Below are 18,671 nucleotides of genomic sequence, written 5' to 3'. Positions count from 1 at the left end.
TGAGCGCGCGCATTGCACGCTCAGCCTCTAGTTGTAATTAAACCCATAGCTATAATGTGGAAACCCCAGTCGATAATGTAACACATTTCTGAGCACATAATATAATAACACTTTGCCTATAATGTTACAACGTATAACATTTAGGTTCAGCTAGTACGTAATGAAGCAAGCATAATAATTTCCTCTCTGCGTTATGAAGCAAGCATTTTTTGCCCGCCAACGGAGCTTCATGCCAATTCATTGTCAACCACGGCCGAGATAACCACCGTAGCATGTCTTTACCTGTTGTGGAAGAGGGAGGGATGGCGGAGAACCAGACGCAGTCGATTCATAATATCGTAATGACCACGGAAGAGTCAGTGAATGAAGTATTGATTAGACCGCGATTTATTAGATACCACCGCTAATAAACCGTTGGAAAACACTAGACCGGTAACCATAGCAACGCCAGTAAACAAACCCCTCGAAGCCCAATCCCGACGCGCTACGGCCGTCCGGAGGCTCACACAGCTTCTGGCCGTAATATTATATATTACATTTATATCATATTATAAACTATTATAGATAGAGCTCCGGGAGTGCAAACGGCAACAATCCCTTCTCCTCCATGCTGCGGTTCACCCGCACGGCACTGCAGGGAACGGTTGGCCGGTTGAAAGCTGATTGGCTGTTACGTTACGTCACTCAGTGGCCACGCTGTTGAACGCTGATTGGCTGTTACGTTACGTCCCTCAGTGGCCACGCTGTTGAAAGCTGATTGGCTTTTACGTTATGTCACTCAGTAGCCGTTGAATGCTGATTGGCTGTCATCACACGAATGTCGCAGTGAAGTTCAAATATTTCAATATCATCCCACTGCAGACACAAATGGGCGTTCTCGTGTGGTGGGGGTTCCCGTTCACGCAGACTGGAACGCCCCCTTCTTATTCTTCGTCGCCTTTCTCGCTGAACTGTATTCCAATGTCAAAGTGTACTACTCCGAAACCATGTAAATAGTGTTGTAAATAAACTTCCAAAGTTTTTCAAATCTTATTTGGAAAATAACTTCACATGGTGTGTCTTTTCACAATTTATTCGTTACCAGCATTCGTAGTGTTGATCAGCAGTGAAATGGACTACCGCTGGGGTTGACAAGTTACCGGACTACTACCCATGCAAGTGAATGGAGCGTCCACGGCATTGAGAAGACCCGTGTAATAAAGGCCTATAATATTTCTGTTTATGGCATAGATTTCTCCTCAGATTAGCCCAATAAAGCAATGAGACAAAAAGAACACAAAGGCTCGATCAAAGGCCGGGCCTTTGATCGAGTCTCTACGTTGAATTTGTATGGAGTCATGTCGCCCCTTCACGTTTGGTGTGGACGCACCTTCACCTGTGCGACAGGCCTGCTATTCTATAGCAGTAAGATGTTTAAAAACATAACGTCTAACCTGGGCGAGTCGCGGTGTGTGCGTGTGTGGTCTTACCTGGGCGCGTGTGTCGATGACGGAGCTGTTATGTTTGAAAACATAACGTGTTACCTGGGCGAGTGTCGCTGCGGTGTGTGCGCGTGCGTGTGTGTTCTTACCTGCGCGTGTGTCGATGGCGGAGCCGTTACGGTTAAAACATAACCTCTTACCTGGGCGACTGTGTCGCTGCCTTTGTATTGGCTAGTGGTGTGTGTGCATGCGTGTGTGTGTGATTCCGTGTATGTTTGTGCACAGCTGCGTATGTGTGTGGTGTGTTTGTTCGGTGTGTGTGGATGCGGTGTGTATGTGCGTGCTTGCGGTGTATGTATGCGTTTGCGTGTGCTGTGTGTGTGTGAGAGCTGCAGGCTGCTTGGCACGTGCACACTGACCAACTTGAGTAACTGGCGCGACAGGCCTGCTATTATATAGAAGTAAGACTAGAGTGTCCGTGTGTGCGTTGCCTGCGCTCAACCTCTAGTAGTTTTTAAACCCATAGCTATAATATGGAAACCCCGGTCGATATTGTATTTAATTTCTGAGCGCATAATGTAATATAATTAAATAAAAAAAATAATAATTGCCTATAATGTTACAACGTATAATATATTGGTTCACCTATAACGTAACGAAGCAAGCATAATAATTTTCTCCTAACTCCATGAAGCAAGCATAATATTTTTAAGTTTGCCGTATTTGTATATCAGAAGATTCGACCCTGAGGGTTTTTCACACTTGATGCTTTATCTGCGGACATCGATGTCGTTCAGACATCAGCAGAATCTAGGGGGGTGGGCTTGCAAAGGGCGGGATTGGACGCATGGTCGAAGTTCGCAAGAGGCGGGATAAGTGCGGCCGCTGACACTGTAGTTTGTTTTGGTTTGAACGAAGACAGCACGGAGGCAGAACGGTCAGAACTCATCGCCATCATCTTAAATGTTACTGCAACGATGCATCATATATTCCGTTGCATTCACAACATCCGAAGAATCGATCAATGAAAGATTAGAGCATGAGTTAGAGACACATTTAAGAAAAGACGCAGAAGAAGGGTGTCGCGAACGATACTGGAGAAGGAGAGTGTATTTTATTGCTTAAAGGTCCCATGGCATGAAAATCTCACTTCATGAAGTTTTCTAACATTAATATGAGTTCCCCTAGCCTGCCTATCGCCTCCCAGTGGCTAAAACTTGCGTTCGGTGTGAAACGAGCACTTGGTATCCTGCTCGCCTATAAAAAAAATGTAAGCTAAGGGGCGCTGATTTGTAATGTGGCCCCATATGGCGTCATAAGGGGCCAAGTTACCTCCCCTTTCTCTGACTGGCCCGCCCAGAAAATTCGGCCTGCCAATCAGACAATGAGCTACGACCATGCGTGCGCCACATGTGTGGTGCTTTGTAGTTTGGATAACTGTTCTGCTTTGATGCTATGGCGCATAAAACGTCGGTTCTTTGACGTCCCTAATTCCACAACCAGACTGTAGTTGGGGTTATCTCCGCCATGGTTGAGAAGGAATTGGGGGAAAGGAACTTTGGCTTTGACTCCCTGAAGTACATGAACCATGACATTGAGGAGAAAGGGATTGATTGTTGTATGCTTCGTCATTGTGAAACATCCACTGTAAGCAGAGCGCATGGTACCATGGCCTCAAGCTGCTCAGGGCCACACCCCCACCCTCCTTCTTGTCCCGCATCTCTCCTCCTCATTTGCATTAAAGCTACTGACACAGAAACGGCACATTTGGGGAAAGCTCAATGTGCGACTGCCCGTAGGCTGTAATTCTGCACCACGGCTGAATTTCAGGAACATCTTCAAATACTGTGTTTGGGGCCCACTAATACCTATATTAAAGCATCCATGAAGTAGCATGCCATGGGACCTTTAATTTCCCATGGCACAAACACTGGGACAAATGCAGTTGATTTCTTGTTTAAACAGGGTGAGAAAACAGGGAGTGGAAGGATGCGACCATATAATGTTCAGCTAACTGTTGGGTTACAGGGGTATTTGTTTAATGGAAAGTGTTGTAGACTATGCATGCAAATCAATCATTCAATAGCTTTTACTGTTATTCAGGGCTCAAAGTGCATTGATACTAAAAAAAAATGCATGGCAACTACTATTGGTTAGTTGGAAATAATAATAACAAACAGCTGAAAAATGTTCATGTTACAACAGCTAAGGCAGCAACCTACTTAACTATAGTGAACTAAAGCACAGGCTTGTGGGGGAGGGGGAGGGTGAGGGGGGGGGGGTTGTGAAGGCAAGATTACAGATTGGCTACCTGACGTGAGAGATGTTTTTTTTTTGTTAACAGAAGAATGCGTCATTGAGATTAAACATCTCTTCAAGTGATCTGGCCAAGACAAGCAGCAGTAGCCTACAGTCACACATAGCCTACACATAACACATAAGAAAAATAAAACAACTAAAACAGTCGGAAAGGGGGAGGGGGGAGGGGGGATTTCAATATCTCAAGACATTTCTGGAGGCTCAAGGAGGTGGATAATGTTTAAAGAAAAATAACGTTTTGCAAAAAAGTGTCTTTGATGGACATAAGGCTCAGGTGGGAGAGTGTGTCGATGGCGGGGCTGTTATCTCAATCTTGCCGTTGTCTTGAAACATCTGCATCCGCGTGTGTGCAGTGTGTGTATGCACGTGCATGTGTGTGTGTGTGTGTGTGTGCATGTGTGTGTGGTGTGTGTGTAGGCGGTGTCCTGCGCTGCCCTTGTCTTGAAACGCCTGCATCAGCACACCCGTGTGTGCAGTGTGTGTGCGTGTTCGTGTGTGTTCGTGCACGTGTGTGTGGATTGTTTGTGTGTGTGTATGCTGTGTTTATGGGTGTGCATGCGGTGTATGTGTGGTAACCCTATTATTATCACTAAATCTAACAAAAACAATATTTAACATTATCATTGCTATTAATACAATCAATTATATGATTACTGTATTGTAATTCTATTCAGGAGGATAGGATTTAGACTCACTGAAGCGCAGGGAGATGAGGAGAATACTCAGCAGTCCGATGCTCACAATGACAGTGATGTGAAACCATAGAGCTGTTCAGGAGTAGGACACACACACACACACGCACGCACACGCACGCACACACACACACACACACACACACACACACACACACACACACACACACACACACACACACACACACACACACACACACACACACGCACACACACACACACACACACACACACACACACACACACGGTCACTTCGGCTAAAAAAACCTTAAATGTATTTGGAGGAAATCATACTTTTTTGGATCATTGTTTTGGACTGGATTATTTATTTTAAATTCTCTATAAAGGGGCACCTACCAAATCTTCTCTTCCTGGTCTCCTCCCGGTCCAAAGACGTGTCCTCAGGTTCCTCAGAGAGTCCAGGCTCCGGTTCAGAGATGGTGACCTTTGTTACTCTCTGACGGCTTCCACGGCGTCTGGACTTAGCCTTCTTCTTTGCTCCACCAGCTGGAAAAACAACGTCACTTGTGATCATTCTGACCAATTATCAGCTTGCACTCTGATACCATCAGTGTAAGGAAATGTTTTTCTTCTACTGCCCACAGACTCACGAACGCACTCAAGCACACGCACACGGACACACAGAGTAATGTACACACTGATATATTCATACTGCGTGGCTGTCATTCACAGTCCAGACTCCCTACGGTCTGCAGAATCCCTCCCCGTCTTGAAGAAACACCTGAAGACCTCTACTGAGAACACCTCAGTAAGTGATGACTGGTACTGTGGCTCTCGTGTTTAGAGCACACTTAAGCAGAGCAAGTACTGGTCTCTAGCATACATGTTATTATTCCCTCATTATTGACATATACGTGCACATAGTTATACAGTAATGCACACAGAATTACATACGTATATACACACAGTAATGGAGGGGGGACAACATGTGGCCTGCGTGTTGCCAGGGTCTTTCACATCGGCCCACGCAGAAAACACAAGGACATGTATTGTGGGATAATTTAAGATATGTTCATATTAATGACAAATTTTATAGAATTATGTTAAATTCATAAGTACACCTGATATCACTTCAGTTAAATGGGAAGCCATTATTAAAACACATAATTCTTGATTAAATTAACCATTGTCACTCTAATGTCACGTGGTACTACCATTAATAATAAGTCTTGAGAAAACTAAACTTTTTTTGTGTTCTGCTCCCTAAAGTTACTCTGCACTCTGTTCCCCGTATACTTGAGATGCCTATCAATAGTCCGTTACTCTTGGGCATAATCACAAGTCAAGTTAGGTTAACGTGGGCTTTTTGTCTCAAACGCACACATCTTTATTTAGAATAAATATATACGGTCACTGGTTCATCAGGTCGGACCCTTTGGCTAAAAACGTTTTCTAAAAGTACATTTTAAATGTATGCAGTTGAAAACACTTTTCTTTTACTGAATTATTTATTTTAAATCCTCTCAAAAGGGCACCTACCAAATCTTCTCTTCCCGGTCTCCTCCCGGTCCAAAGGCATGTCCTCAGGTTCCTCAGAGAGTCCAGGGTCCGGTTCAGAGATGGTTACCAGGGTTCCTCCCTGACAGCTTCCAATATGTCTGCTCTCAGGAGTCAGCTCTGCTATATCAGCTGAAAAAACACGTCACATGTTTTAATTCTGACCAATCATGAAGTGACAGTGTTTTTCTTCTACTTTTATCAGATGTCTTCATTTGACTCACGGACGCATGCAAACACAAACACACACAAACCACAAGATATCCTCATCATCCTCATCGTCATCCGCTTATCCGGGGTCGGGTCGCGGGGGGAGCAGCTCAAGCAGGGGGCCCCAGACTTCCCTTTCCCGGGCCACATTGACCAGCTCTGACGGGGGGATCCCGAGGCGTTCCCAGGCCAGTGTTGAGATATAATCTCTCCACCTAGTCCTGGGTCTTCCCCGAGGTCTCCTCCCCACTGGATGTGCCTGAAACACCTCCCAAGGAAGGCGCCCAGTGGGCATCCTTACCAGATGCCCGAACCACCTCAGCTGACTCCTTTCTAAGTAAAGGAGCAGCGGCTCTAATCCGAGTTCCTCACGGATGGCTGAGCTTCTCACCCTATCCCTAAGGGAGACGCCAGCCACCCTTCTGAGAAAACTCATCTCGGCCGCTTGTACCCGCGATCTCGTCCTTTCGGTCATCACCCAGCCCTCATGACCATAGGTGAGGATAGGAACGAAGATCGACCGGTAGATCGAGAGCTTTGCCTTGCGGCTCAGCTCTCTTTTCGTTACAACGGTGCGGTAAAGCGAACGCAATACCGCCCCTGCTGCTCCGATTCTCCGGCCAATCTCACGCTCCATAGTACCCTCACTCGCGAACAAGACCCCGAGGTACTTGAACTCCTTCACTTGGGCTAAGGACTCATTTCCTACCCGGAGTAAGCAATCCACCGGTTTCCTGCTAAGAGTCATGGCCTCAGATTTAGCGGTGCTGATCCTCATCCCAGCCGCTTCACACTCGGCCGCCAGCCGATCCAGTGAGTGCTGAAGGTCACAGGCCGATGATCCAATGAGGACCACATCATCTGCAAAAAGCAGTGACGAGATCCTCAGACCACCGAACTGCAACCCCTCCCCACCACGACTACGCCTCGATATCCTGTCCATGTATATCACAAACAGGATTGGTGACAAGGCGCAGCCCTGGCGGAGACCAGCACCCACTGAGAACGAAACTGACTTGCTGCCGAGAACACGAACACAGCTCTCGCTTTGGGAGTACAAAGATTGGATGGCCCTGAGGATAGACCCCCTTACCCCATACTCCCGCAGCACCTCCCACAGTTTCTCCCGGGGGACCCGGTCATACGCCTTCTCCAGATCCACAAAACACATGTAGACCGGATGGGCATACTCCCAGGCCCCCTCCAGGATCCTTGCGAGAGTGAAGAGCTGGTCCGTAGTTCCTCGTCCGGGGCGAAAACCGCATTGTTCCTCTTCAATCTGAGGTTCGACGATCGGCCGAACCCTCCTTTCCAGCACCTTGGAGTAGACTTTACCAGGGAGGCTGAGAAGTGTGATACCCCGGTAATTGGCACACACTCTCTGGTCCCCCTTTTTGAACAGGGGAACCACCACCCCGGTTTGCCACTCCTTTGGCACTGTACCTGACTCCCACGCGATGTTGAATAGGCGTGTCAACCATGACAGCCCCTCAACACCCAGAGCCTTTAGCATTTCTGGCTGGATCTCATCAATCCCTGGGGCTTTGCCACTGCGGAGATGTTTGACTACCTCAGTGACCTCCACCAGGGAAATTGACGACGAAACACCATCAACCTCGAGCTCTGCCTCCAACATAGAGGGCGTGTTATTCGGATTCAGGAGTTCCTCAAAATGTTCCTTCCAACGTCCGACGACCTCCTCAGTTGAGGTCAACAGAGCCCCATCCTTACTGTACACAGCTTGGATGGTTCCCCGTTTCCCCCTCCTGAGGTGCCGGATAGTCTTCCAGAAACACTTTGGTGCCGACCGAAAGTCCTTCTCCATGGCCTCTCCGAACTTCTCCCACACCCGCTGCTTAGCCTCCGACACGGCAGCCGCTGCAGCCCTTCGAGCCTGTCGGTACCCTGCAACCGAGTCAGGAGTCCTCCAGGATATCATATCCCGGAAAGCCTCCTTCTTCAGTCGGACGGCTTCCCTGACCACCGGTGTCCACCACGGTGTCCGAGGGTTACCGCCCCTTGAGGAGCCTAAGACCCTGAGGCCACAGCTAACCACCGCAGCTTCAGCAATGGAGGCTTTGAACACCGCCCACTCCGGCTCAATGCCCCCAACCTCCACAGGAATGCCAGAAAAGCTCCGCCGGAGGTGTGAGTTGAAGATACCTAGGACGGGGGCCTCCTCCAGACGTTCCCAGTTCACCCGCACTACTCGTTTGGGCTTACCAGGTCTATCCGGAAATCTCCCCCATTCCCTGATCCAACTCACAACCAGATGGTGGTCGGTTGACAGTTCCGCCCCTCTCTTTACCCGAGTGTCCAAAACATGCGGCCTCAGATCAGATGACACGATCACGAAATCGATCATCGATCTTCGGCCTAGGGTACTCTGGTACCAGGTACACTTATGAGCACCCTTATGTTCGAACATGGTGTTTGTTATGGATAATCCATGACTAGCACAGAAGTCCAATAACAAACGACCGCTCGGGTTTAGATCAGGGAGGCCGTTCCTCCCCACCACGCCTCTCCAGGTGTCTCCATCGTTGCCCACGTGGGCGTTGAAGTCTCCCAGCAGAACTACGGAGTCCCCTACTGGAGCCCCATACAGGACTCCATTCAGGGTCTCCAAGAAGGCCGAGTACTCTGAGCTGCTGTTTGGTGCATACGCACAAACAACAGTCAGAGTTTTCCCCCCTACAACCCTTAGGCGCAGGGAGGCGACCCTCTCGTCTACCGGGGTAAACTCCAACACAACGGCGCTCAGCCGGGGATTTATGAGTATCCCCACACCCGCCCGGCGCCTCACGCCCTCGGCAACTCCGGAGAAGAATAGAGTCCAACCCTTATCCAGGAGTACGGTACCAGAGCTGAGACTGTGCGTGGAGGTAAGCCCCACCAGATCTAAATGATAGCGCTCCACCTCCCTCACAAGCTCCGGTTCCTTTCCCCACAGCGAGGTGACGTTCCACGTCACCAGAGCCAGCTTCTGCCGCCCGGGTCTGGTCCGTCGAGACCCCTGACCTTCGCTGCCACCCATGTGGCTGCGCACCCGACCCCAACGGGTCTTCCCACAGGTGGTGGGCCCATGGGATGAAGAGAGGGGGGGTGCCACGTAGTTTGTTCGGGCTGTGCCCGACCGGGCTCCGTGGCAAACCCGGCCACCAGGCGCTCGCCATCGAGCCCTCCGTCTGGGCCTGGCTCCAGACGGGGGCCCCGGGCTTCCTCCGGGCCGGGTCACATCTCCTCTTTTTTCGTTCTTCATTGGAGTTTTTTTAACCATTCTTAGTCTGGCCCCTCACCTGAGACCACTCTGCCATGAGAGACCCTACCAGGAGCACAAGGCTCCAGACAACACAGCTCTCAGGTTCACAGGGACACGCAAACCTCTCCACCACGATAAGGTGACGGTTCCAGGAGATTAATTATTATTAATATTAAACATAAACTGCAGATCAGCAGAATAACTCTGTGGAAGAGACGCACTATCTTGTCACATCAGCATTTCATTTTACACAAATTCACTATCATTTTATTATCATTAGACCAATCATATCGCTGTGGTAAAAACGAAAAGTCCTGAACATTTTGAATCTGTAACATGCAGTCTTTGTCACGACCAGCTTCTCCGACCACAAGTTATGAAGCCACATTAACATTAAACATTCTACTGCAGACCAACAGCAGAACAACTCAGTGGAAGTGATGAAACCCTGTCTTGTTGCATCAGCATAGAAAATCACTTTACACTGATTCACTTTCATTATTACTATCATTAGACCAATCATATTGCTGTGGAAATAATAGTCCCACAGGGCTGCTTGAATTTGGAAAAATTAGAATCACGATTTCTTGGTCAAGATTGAAATCACGATTCTTCAAATGATTCTTCTTGAGTTTGAAAATAAAATGCATTTATTTGGCATTTCAAAAAATAAACACGGTAACTGAGTTTTCAAAATTCTTAAACTACACGGTACACAAACTGTTCAAATAGAAAAATGTAAAAGGTTCAAATTGAAAATAATGTACAAATAAATATGTATCCAGCTGTTCTTAATTTCTATAAAACTTTCAATGAATAAAATAAATACACTAGAAGATTAAATATGGAGGACAGGCGTCGGTTGTAATCGACGCCTGTCCTGCTGTCGTCGGGGTTGTGGTCTTGTGTTTTTGTTTCTTTGCCAATTCGTCGTAAGCGTCTTTGTGATTGCGTCTCAGGCCCCGTCCACACTAACCCGGGTAAACGTAAAAACGCACATCCGCAATGAAAACGTTCTCCGTCCACACTATCGTTTTCATATCGTTTTCGGCATGTTTTGCATCCACCTTCCACACTGAAATTATTTTGATACACAGTTGTTGTCATGGTTACGGTACTCCGCCACGCCTCTCTGTTTAGATTACAGGCATGCGATCAGTTGATACTTACAGTTGATCAGCTGGTTAATCATTTTCGACCCGGTCTTGTCCAGAAACGGCGCTTCAAGTACGGTTTGAACTGCCGTCTTTCGGTTTTCTGCCGTCTTTTCGGAGCAACGAATATGTTTGAGCCAATATGTCGAGTTGTATCTGGAGATAAATTAGGACATTGTACAGAGAGATCATCATTTGCATTTCTTCTGCCATTCTTTTGATGAGCGTCTCGGTCTCGAGTGCAAGCTTGTGGCAGCGTCATGTCAGTGTCATGGCAACCGAACGTCATCGTTTCTGAAAGCTTCCGTCTAACCTGTCCACACTACAACGTGAACCCAGCGTTTTCACATTAACCGCAGCGATCGTTTTCGAAAAGCATAGTTTTCAGTGTTTTACCCTTTTTATCGAGTTACCCTTTTTATCGAGTGTTTTACCCTTTTTATCGCTCGTGCTGTTTTCTGAATAAGGTCACAACACACACACAGCTCGCGGGGCCGCGTTGAATGCTCTGGGGGAGGGACTGAATTGCGACTGTAGTTGGGGTCACCTCCGCCATGGTTGAGAATGAATTGGGGGAAAGGTACTTTCGCTTTGACTCCCTGAAGTACATGAACCACGACATGGAGGAGAAAGGGATTGTTGGCGGCGAATGTCCCAAGCTTGAGACCCGCTGAGGGACCACCGCCAGAGGCGGAGGTGCCTAAGCGCTACCCGGCAACGATCCCTTTCTCCTCCTTGTCGTGGTTCATGTTCTTGAGAGAGTCAAAGCCAAAGTTCCTTCCCCCCAATTCATTCTCAACCTTGGCTGAGATGACCCCCAATACGAGTCTCGTTGTAGAAATACCAGAGACGAGAGTCCGACGTGTTATGCGCCATAACACCAAAAGCAGAACGGTTATCCAAATAACAAGGAAGTGTACAACACTTGTTACAGTCCTGGAGCTCTATATCAAAATAATATCATATAATACATAGATATCTATATCATATAATACATATTATCATGGCCAAAAGCTGTGTGCGGCTTTTGGCCATTTTTCCAGACGATATTATGAATCACAAACGACTTTGTCGGGTTCTGCGACGTCTCTGGTTCTTCCACTTTCACATCAACCTGAAGTCGACTGAACCGCACGCTGCCGGCTGCCCGCTGCCCGCTGCCGGGCGATGGTGCCTCGCGGCAACCGGCGGCATGTCACAGTTCATGTACTTCAGCGAGTCAGAGCCAAAGTTCCTTTCCCCCAATTCCTTCTCAACCATGGCTCAGATAACCCCCACAACAGTCTCGTTGTGAAAATACAAGACACGTCAAAGAACCGACAAGAAACACTTGCGTTACAGTGTGTGTATTCACACACACACCTGTGGCGCTCGCACGGTCGAGTCTCATTGGCGGGCCAACGTCTCTGGGCGGGCCAGGCAGAGTAAGGGGAGGAGCTGAGATTCTTGGTGACGTCCTAAATACAGACATTCCAAATCAGCGCACTTGAGCCTCCGTTTTTTCAAAGGCGAGCAGAACAGCTAGTGCTCGTTTTACACCAAACACAAGTTTTAGCCACTGGGGGACCATAGGCAGGCTAGGGGAACTCATATTTATGTTAGAAAACCTCATAAAGTGAGATTTTCCTGTCATGGGACTTTTAATTTGGAGATTGTTTGACCCAAGAATCGAAATCGTAATCAAAATTTGATTTATTGCACAGCCCTATTCCTTAACACTTTGAATCTGTAACATGCAGTCCTCCACAACCAGCTTTTCCGACCACAAGTATTGAAGCGACTAAATATAATGAAGTTGGTAATTTAACAGGAAATATTGACCTGGTTCCACTGATCACAATCCACTAACTGATGTCATCTGTTGTTTTCTCATTTAGGATCTGCTGCTGTCGATTGCCAACATAAAATGAAGTATAATTTGAAGAAGAAGTTCAGGTGTGTGTTTGAGGGAATCGCTAAAGCAGGAAAGCGAACAGATCTGAACGACTTCTACACAGAGATCTTCATCACAGAGGGAGGCAGTGGAGAGGTCAACAAGGAACATGAGGTCAGACTGATTGAAACAGCTTCCAGGAAACCAGCCAAGGAAGAAACACCAATCAGATGTGAGGACATCTTTAAACCCTTACCTGGACACGATCAACCAATCAGGACGATAATGACAACTGGAGTGGCCGGCATTGGTAAAACTGTCTTAACACACAAGTTCACTCTGGACTGGGCTGAGGGCAAAACCAACCAGGACATACAGTTCACATTTCTCCTCACTTTCAGAGAGATGAATTTACTGAAAGGGAAAGAGTTTAGCTTGGTGGAACTTCTCCATCACCTCTTTATTGAGACCAAAGAAGCAGGAATCTGCAGATTCGAGCGGTTCCAAGTTGTCTTCATCTTGGATGGTCTGGATGAGTGTCGACTTCCTCTGGACTTCCAGAGAAACCCGATCTGGACTGATGTCACAAAGTCCACCTCGGTGGACGTGCTGCTGACAAACCTCATCAAGGGCGACCTGCTTCCCTCCGCTCGCATTTGGATAACCACACGCCCTGCGGCAGCCAATCAGATCCCTGCTGAGTGTGTTGACATGGTGACAGAGGTGAGGGGGTTCACCGACAAGCAGAAGGAGGAGTACTTCAGGAAGAGATTCAGAGAGGAGACGATGGCCAGCACAATCATCACCCACGTCAAGAAATCCCAAAGCCTCCACATCATGTGTCACATCCCAGTCTTCTGTTGGATCACTGCTTCAGTTCTGGAGGACATCTTCAAAAAATCCCAGATCGAACAGATGCCCAAAACCGTGACTCAGATGTACAGCCACTTCCTGAGGGTTCAGTCCATACAGGGAGACAGGAAGTACCATGGAAGGGCTGAAACCGAACAAGACTGGAGTTCAGAGAGCAGGGAGATCATTGTTTCTCTTGGAAAACTTGCTTTTAACCAGCTGGAGTGTGGCAACCTGATCTTCTACGAGGCAGATATGGCAGAGTCTGACATCGATATCAGAGCAGCCTCTGTGTACTCAGGAGTGTTCACCCAGATCTTTAAAGAGGAGTGTGGGCTGTACCAGGACAAGGTGTTCTGCTTTGTCCATCTGAGCATCCAGGAATTCCTGGCTGCCCTTTATGTCTTTTTGTCCTTCATCGATACTGGTGTTAATCTCCTCTCAACCTCCAGCAAAGATAAACTCCTCCTCTACCAGAGTGCTGTGGACAAGGCCTTACAGAGTGAGAACGGACACCTGGACTTGTTCCTCCGCTTCCTCCTGGGCCTCTCTTTGGAGACCAATCAGATTGTCCTACGAGGTCTGCTGGGACAGAAAAAAAGATCACTGCCCACTCAGATTAAAACAGGTCTGCTGCGACTGAAAGGAAGTAGCTCAGAGACCAATAAGGGAACAGTGTCTTATATCAAGAAGAAGATAAAAGGAGACCTATCTCCAGAGAGAAGCATCAATCTGTTCCACTGTCTGAATGAGCTGAACGACCGTTCTCTAGTGAAGGAGATCCAACAGTACCTGACATCAGTAAGTGTCCCCCAAAAAACTCTCTCTCTTGCTCAACTGTCAGCTCTGGCCTTCATCCTACTGACATCAGAAGAGGGGCTGGACGTGTTTGACCTGAAGAAATACTCTGCTTCAGAAGATGGTCTTCTGAGGCTGCTGCCAGTGGTCAAAGCCTCCAAAAAATCTCTGTAGGTTCACTAATAACATGTAATACAATGCACACTATACAATATAAGTGGAATGTAAGGTTAAAAAACATGAAAAAGATCTCTAGGTTCATAACAACGTGTATTACTATTTTACTCATAACAGAATAAACATACTAGTTAAAACATACTAGTTATAATAACATACAAAACATCTCTGTAGGTGTCCTACTATCGTATAATGTATTACAGTACACATAAGAGTATATTCAACAATAGAGTATAGAAGACATTTTCAATCTCAACTAAACAACTATTTAACATTGATGCATCTAATTATTTAGTATGTTTGTAAAACTAATAACATTCCTTCATTATTGAATAACTTAAAGATGTATCTCATTTTAATCACAGTTCCTAACCTCTTCTCTTCATTGTGTGTGCAGGCTGAATGGCTGCCATATGTCAGAGAGATGCTGTGAAGCTCTGGCCTCAGTTCTTAGCTCCAACTCCTCTAGTCTGAGAGAGCTGGACCTGAGTACCAATGATCTGCAGGATTCAGGAGTGAAGCTGCTCTGTGCTGGACTGGGGAGTCCACATTGTACACTGGAAACTCTCAGGTCAGTTTTCATCCTCTTTAAACTGTGTCTTGGGGTTGTTTAATATGTAGCTCTGGCCCGCTGATGTGAGCGTTAGGGGTTGACCTGTTAACTACTAGTATGTTATGTTTGTTATACGTTATGTAACTCTGGTCAGCAGATGTGAGCTGAGGAGTTGTCATTAGCGTAGACATGGGGATGAGGCTTTAGCCGTGCTGTGATCTGAATATAATGTACACCTCACCATAGAACATCACTGGCTGTGGTAAAGTGAATCATATTGAACATTAAAGATGGACTTTATTAACTTCACATTAGTTTGGTGTAGTGCTGCTCATGTCCGATGCATTTCTGTTGCTCTTTTGCCTGCTGACAAAACTCTCCCTGGTTCTACACAATGTTAGAACCTTTGAAGAAACGGTCTCAGCGTACCGAACAAAGCGGACTTCTCCTGACTCTAACCGAACAGTATCTCATTGAGTTGTAGCTATTGAGAAAGGAGCATTTGTTTAAGATCCTGTTGCACATCCAAGTGAGGGAAGTTCTGATGTAATGATGTCATCGCCCCACTTTCTCTTCCTGTTCTCCTTGTCCTCTTCTCTCCTTATCCTCCAAATGGAATGAATACGCTTTATAAATATGGTTACTTTAGTATGAACTGCTCTCAACCAGAATAAATATAATAAAGTGTGTGTGTGTGTGTGTGTGTGTGTGTGTGTGTGTGTGTGTGGGTGTGTGTGTGTGTGTGTGTGTGTGTGTGTGTGTGTGTGTGTGTGTGTGTGTGTGTGTGTGTGTGTGTGTGTGTGTGTGTGTGTCTGTGTGTGTGTGTGTGTGTGTGTGTCTGTGTGTCTGTGTGTATGAGTGTAGCTTGTCTGGCTGCCTGGTCACACAGGAAGGCTGTGCTTATCTGGCCTCAGCTCTGAGCTCCAACCCCTCCCATCTGAGAGAGCTGGACCTGAGCTACAATCACCCAGGAGACTCTGGAGCTGCGCTGCTCTCTGCTGGACTGGAGGATCCACGCTGGAGACTGGACACTCTCAGGTATGGAGAGGACAGCTCACTACTCAGGGACAAAGTCTCTTACAAGGATTCATGCTGCTAGATGAAGCGGTTTGAAGAGGAAGCTGTCACTCATGTTGTGTAGAACGTTATGAGACAGCAGATGATGAAGGTGAATGTTTCAACATGCTGCTTTCACTTTCATTCCCCCCCAGTGTGGAGCACGGTGGAGAGTGGAGGCTGAAACCAGCTCTAAAGAAGTGTAAGTGTCTGTTTAATTCATCACATCACGGTTAGGGGCCGGTGAAGGGGAGGTGAAGGGGTGAGAGAGAGGGGGCTGAGGGGGGGGGGGGCTGAGGGGGAGGGGGCTGAGGGGGAGGACTAGGGGGGAGGGGGAGGGGGGATGACCTGGCTGAGGGGGGGTGAGAGGGAGGGGGTGGGAGGTGACGGGGCTGAGGGGGAGGACTAGGGGTGAGGGGGAGGGGGGGTGACGGGGCTGAGGGTGAGGACTAGGGGTAAGGGGGGGGGGGGGGGGGGGGACCGGGCTGAGGGGGGAGGAGTGTGGGGGTGGGGGGGTGAAGGGGCTGAGGGAGGAGGGGGAGGGGTGTGACCGGGCAGTGAGGGGAAGGGGAAGGGGAGGGTGACGGGGCTGAGGGGGAGGGGCTGATGGGGAGGGGGGTGGGGATGAGAGGGAGGGGGATGAGGGGGGTTGGTGAGGGGGAGGGGGCTGATGGGGAGGGGGATGATGGGGAGGGGGGGGCTGATGGGGAGGGGACTGAAGAAGAAGAGAGAGCGATCACAAAAAGAAAGAGAATAAAAAGAAGAAGAGCAGCCTGGATCCAAGGAGAGATGTTTGTTGTTGATGTATTCATAATATTGTTGTTGATGTTTTCATAATATTGTTGTTGATGTTTTCATAACGTCATTGTTGAGGTGTATGTATCTATCTATGTGTACATATGTATATGTATGTATGTTTTCATATCTATGTATATGTACACAGAGCGCAGGAGAACAGTACTAGTGATGATGATGATGATGATGAGGATGAAGAGCGGTTCAGCAGCTCATCATGTCTGGTTCTCCCTCAGATGCCTGTGACCTCACACTGGACCCCAACACGGCCTTCAGACGACTCTCTCTGTCTGAGGACAACAGGAAGGTGACGATGGTTGGAGAGGACCAGTCGTATCCGGATCACCCAGACAGATTTGACTCCTGGCCCCAGGTGTTGGGTAGAGAGGCTCTGACTGGCCGCTGTTACTGGGAGGTAGAGTGGGAAGGACCTGTTGAGATAGGAGTGACATACAGAGGAATCACAAGGAGAGGACGGGGTGATGACAGCGTGCTTGATGTGAACAACAAGTCCTGGGGTCTTTATTGTTCTGATGATGGTTACTTTGCCCGGTACAACGGTATACAGACAGTCCTCCCTCTCCGCCCCGCTGGCTCCACCAGAGTAGGAGTGTATCTGGACCGGCCTGCTGGCTCTCTGTCCTTCTACAGAGTGTCCCCAGGTGGAGGAGGGTACTCAGACACACTGACACACCTCCACACCTTCTGGTCCTCCTTCACCCAGGAGGACCTCCTCCCGGGGGTGAGGGTAGTGGGGTGGGGGTCAGCGTCTCTGTGTCGGTTGTAGAAAACAAAACGGGCGCGGGTGTCGGAGGCCTCTGTGATCCCTCAGTTGTAGAAAAATGGGGGGGGGGGGGAATCAGTAAAAAAAAAAAGTGCCGCCCCTCCGCGAAACACACACACACACACACAGGCACACACACACTGTGGCATCCCGCCACGTGGTCCTCGGCCTGGACGGGCCCGGGGTACCGTGGAGGACGGGGTGTACCACCCCCACCCACCAGCCGGCGAGGGAGAGCAGCCCTTTCGGCACCCCAATCAGGGTGATTGGGGGACACCTGGCCGCAAGCACGGGAGCCATTTTAAAAGGAGGCACAGCACAGCACGGCTCGGGTGCAGGAAGGAAGGGCTCGTGGCAGCGAGAGAGCCTAGAGGCCCACAGAGGCCCTAGAGACCGCGTCTTCTTCATTGTGTGTCTGATTTAAGTTGATTGTTAATAAATGCCTGCCATGGCTAAAACCCGAAGGCCAAGCGAGTTTTGTCCGTGGAACCCGGTCCGACCGAGGACCGGGTTACCACAACACACACACACACACACACACACACACACACACACACACACACACACACACACACACACACACACACACACACACACACAGGGTGCTGAGGGGGAGGGGCCTCAGTGTCTGTGTAAGTTATAGTCTCTCTCTGTCTGTCTGTCTGTTTGTCTGTGTGTCTGTCTGTCTGTTTGTCTCTCTCTCTGTCTCTGTCTCCCTGTCTCTCTCCGAGGGGGAGGGGGGGTGACGGGGCTGAGAGGGTGCTGAGTGTCTGGGTCCCGGACTATAATAACACATTATCACACATGCAAACACACACACACGCACACACACATGAGGGGGTGGATGGGGGGGGGGGGGGGGGGGGGGGGTGGGGGAGGGGGCCGAGGGTGAGCATACGTTACACACACATGCACCCGCACACACACATCATCTCCTCATTGAGCCCACTTGGTTCACCCTTGAATCATTCATCATATCTCTTGTTTGGTGGGGGTGTTCCACCCCCTAACCGACCCCCCCGGGGACTGCCCCGATCTTGTTGCCCCACCTCAGGGTAGCTGTTTTGGTTTAATCATGAGTAACCTAATGAGTGTTTTATTTTTTAATTAGCCTACACCTGGTTTACTTGTGGATGATGAGTATACTTTTTTATGTTTACTATTGCCTTTTATGCTTCATTTTGTTGATTTATATAATTGTTAATTG

General features: G+C 48.4%; 1 protein-coding gene across 1 annotated transcript in view; it reads left to right on the top strand.

The window, feature by feature from the left end:
- Positions 1 to 17,920, top strand: part of LOC130378873 (NLR family CARD domain-containing protein 3-like) — a 26,820-nt gene extending 8,900 nt beyond the window's left edge. The window contains exons 3-7 of the mRNA XM_056585479.1: positions 12,433 to 14,269; positions 14,674 to 14,847; positions 15,694 to 15,867; positions 16,041 to 16,087; positions 16,917 to 17,920. Of these exons, the coding sequence (XP_056441454.1) occupies positions 12,433 to 14,269; positions 14,674 to 14,847; positions 15,694 to 15,867; positions 16,041 to 16,087; positions 16,917 to 17,467 (2,783 nt within the window). The 3' untranslated portion in view covers positions 17,468 to 17,920. The remainder of the gene's footprint in view (positions 1 to 12,432; positions 14,270 to 14,673; positions 14,848 to 15,693; positions 15,868 to 16,040; positions 16,088 to 16,916) is intronic.
- The last annotated feature ends 751 nt before the right edge of the window (positions 17,921 to 18,671 follow it).

Source organism: Gadus chalcogrammus, unplaced genomic scaffold (assembly GCF_026213295.1).
Source record: "Gadus chalcogrammus isolate NIFS_2021 unplaced genomic scaffold, NIFS_Gcha_1.0 GACHA108, whole genome shotgun sequence".
Taxonomy (NCBI): Eukaryota; Metazoa; Chordata; class Actinopteri; order Gadiformes; family Gadidae; genus Gadus; species Gadus chalcogrammus.
Note: the sequence above shows the minus strand (reverse complement) of the source record. Positions and strands in the feature narration are given on the sequence as shown.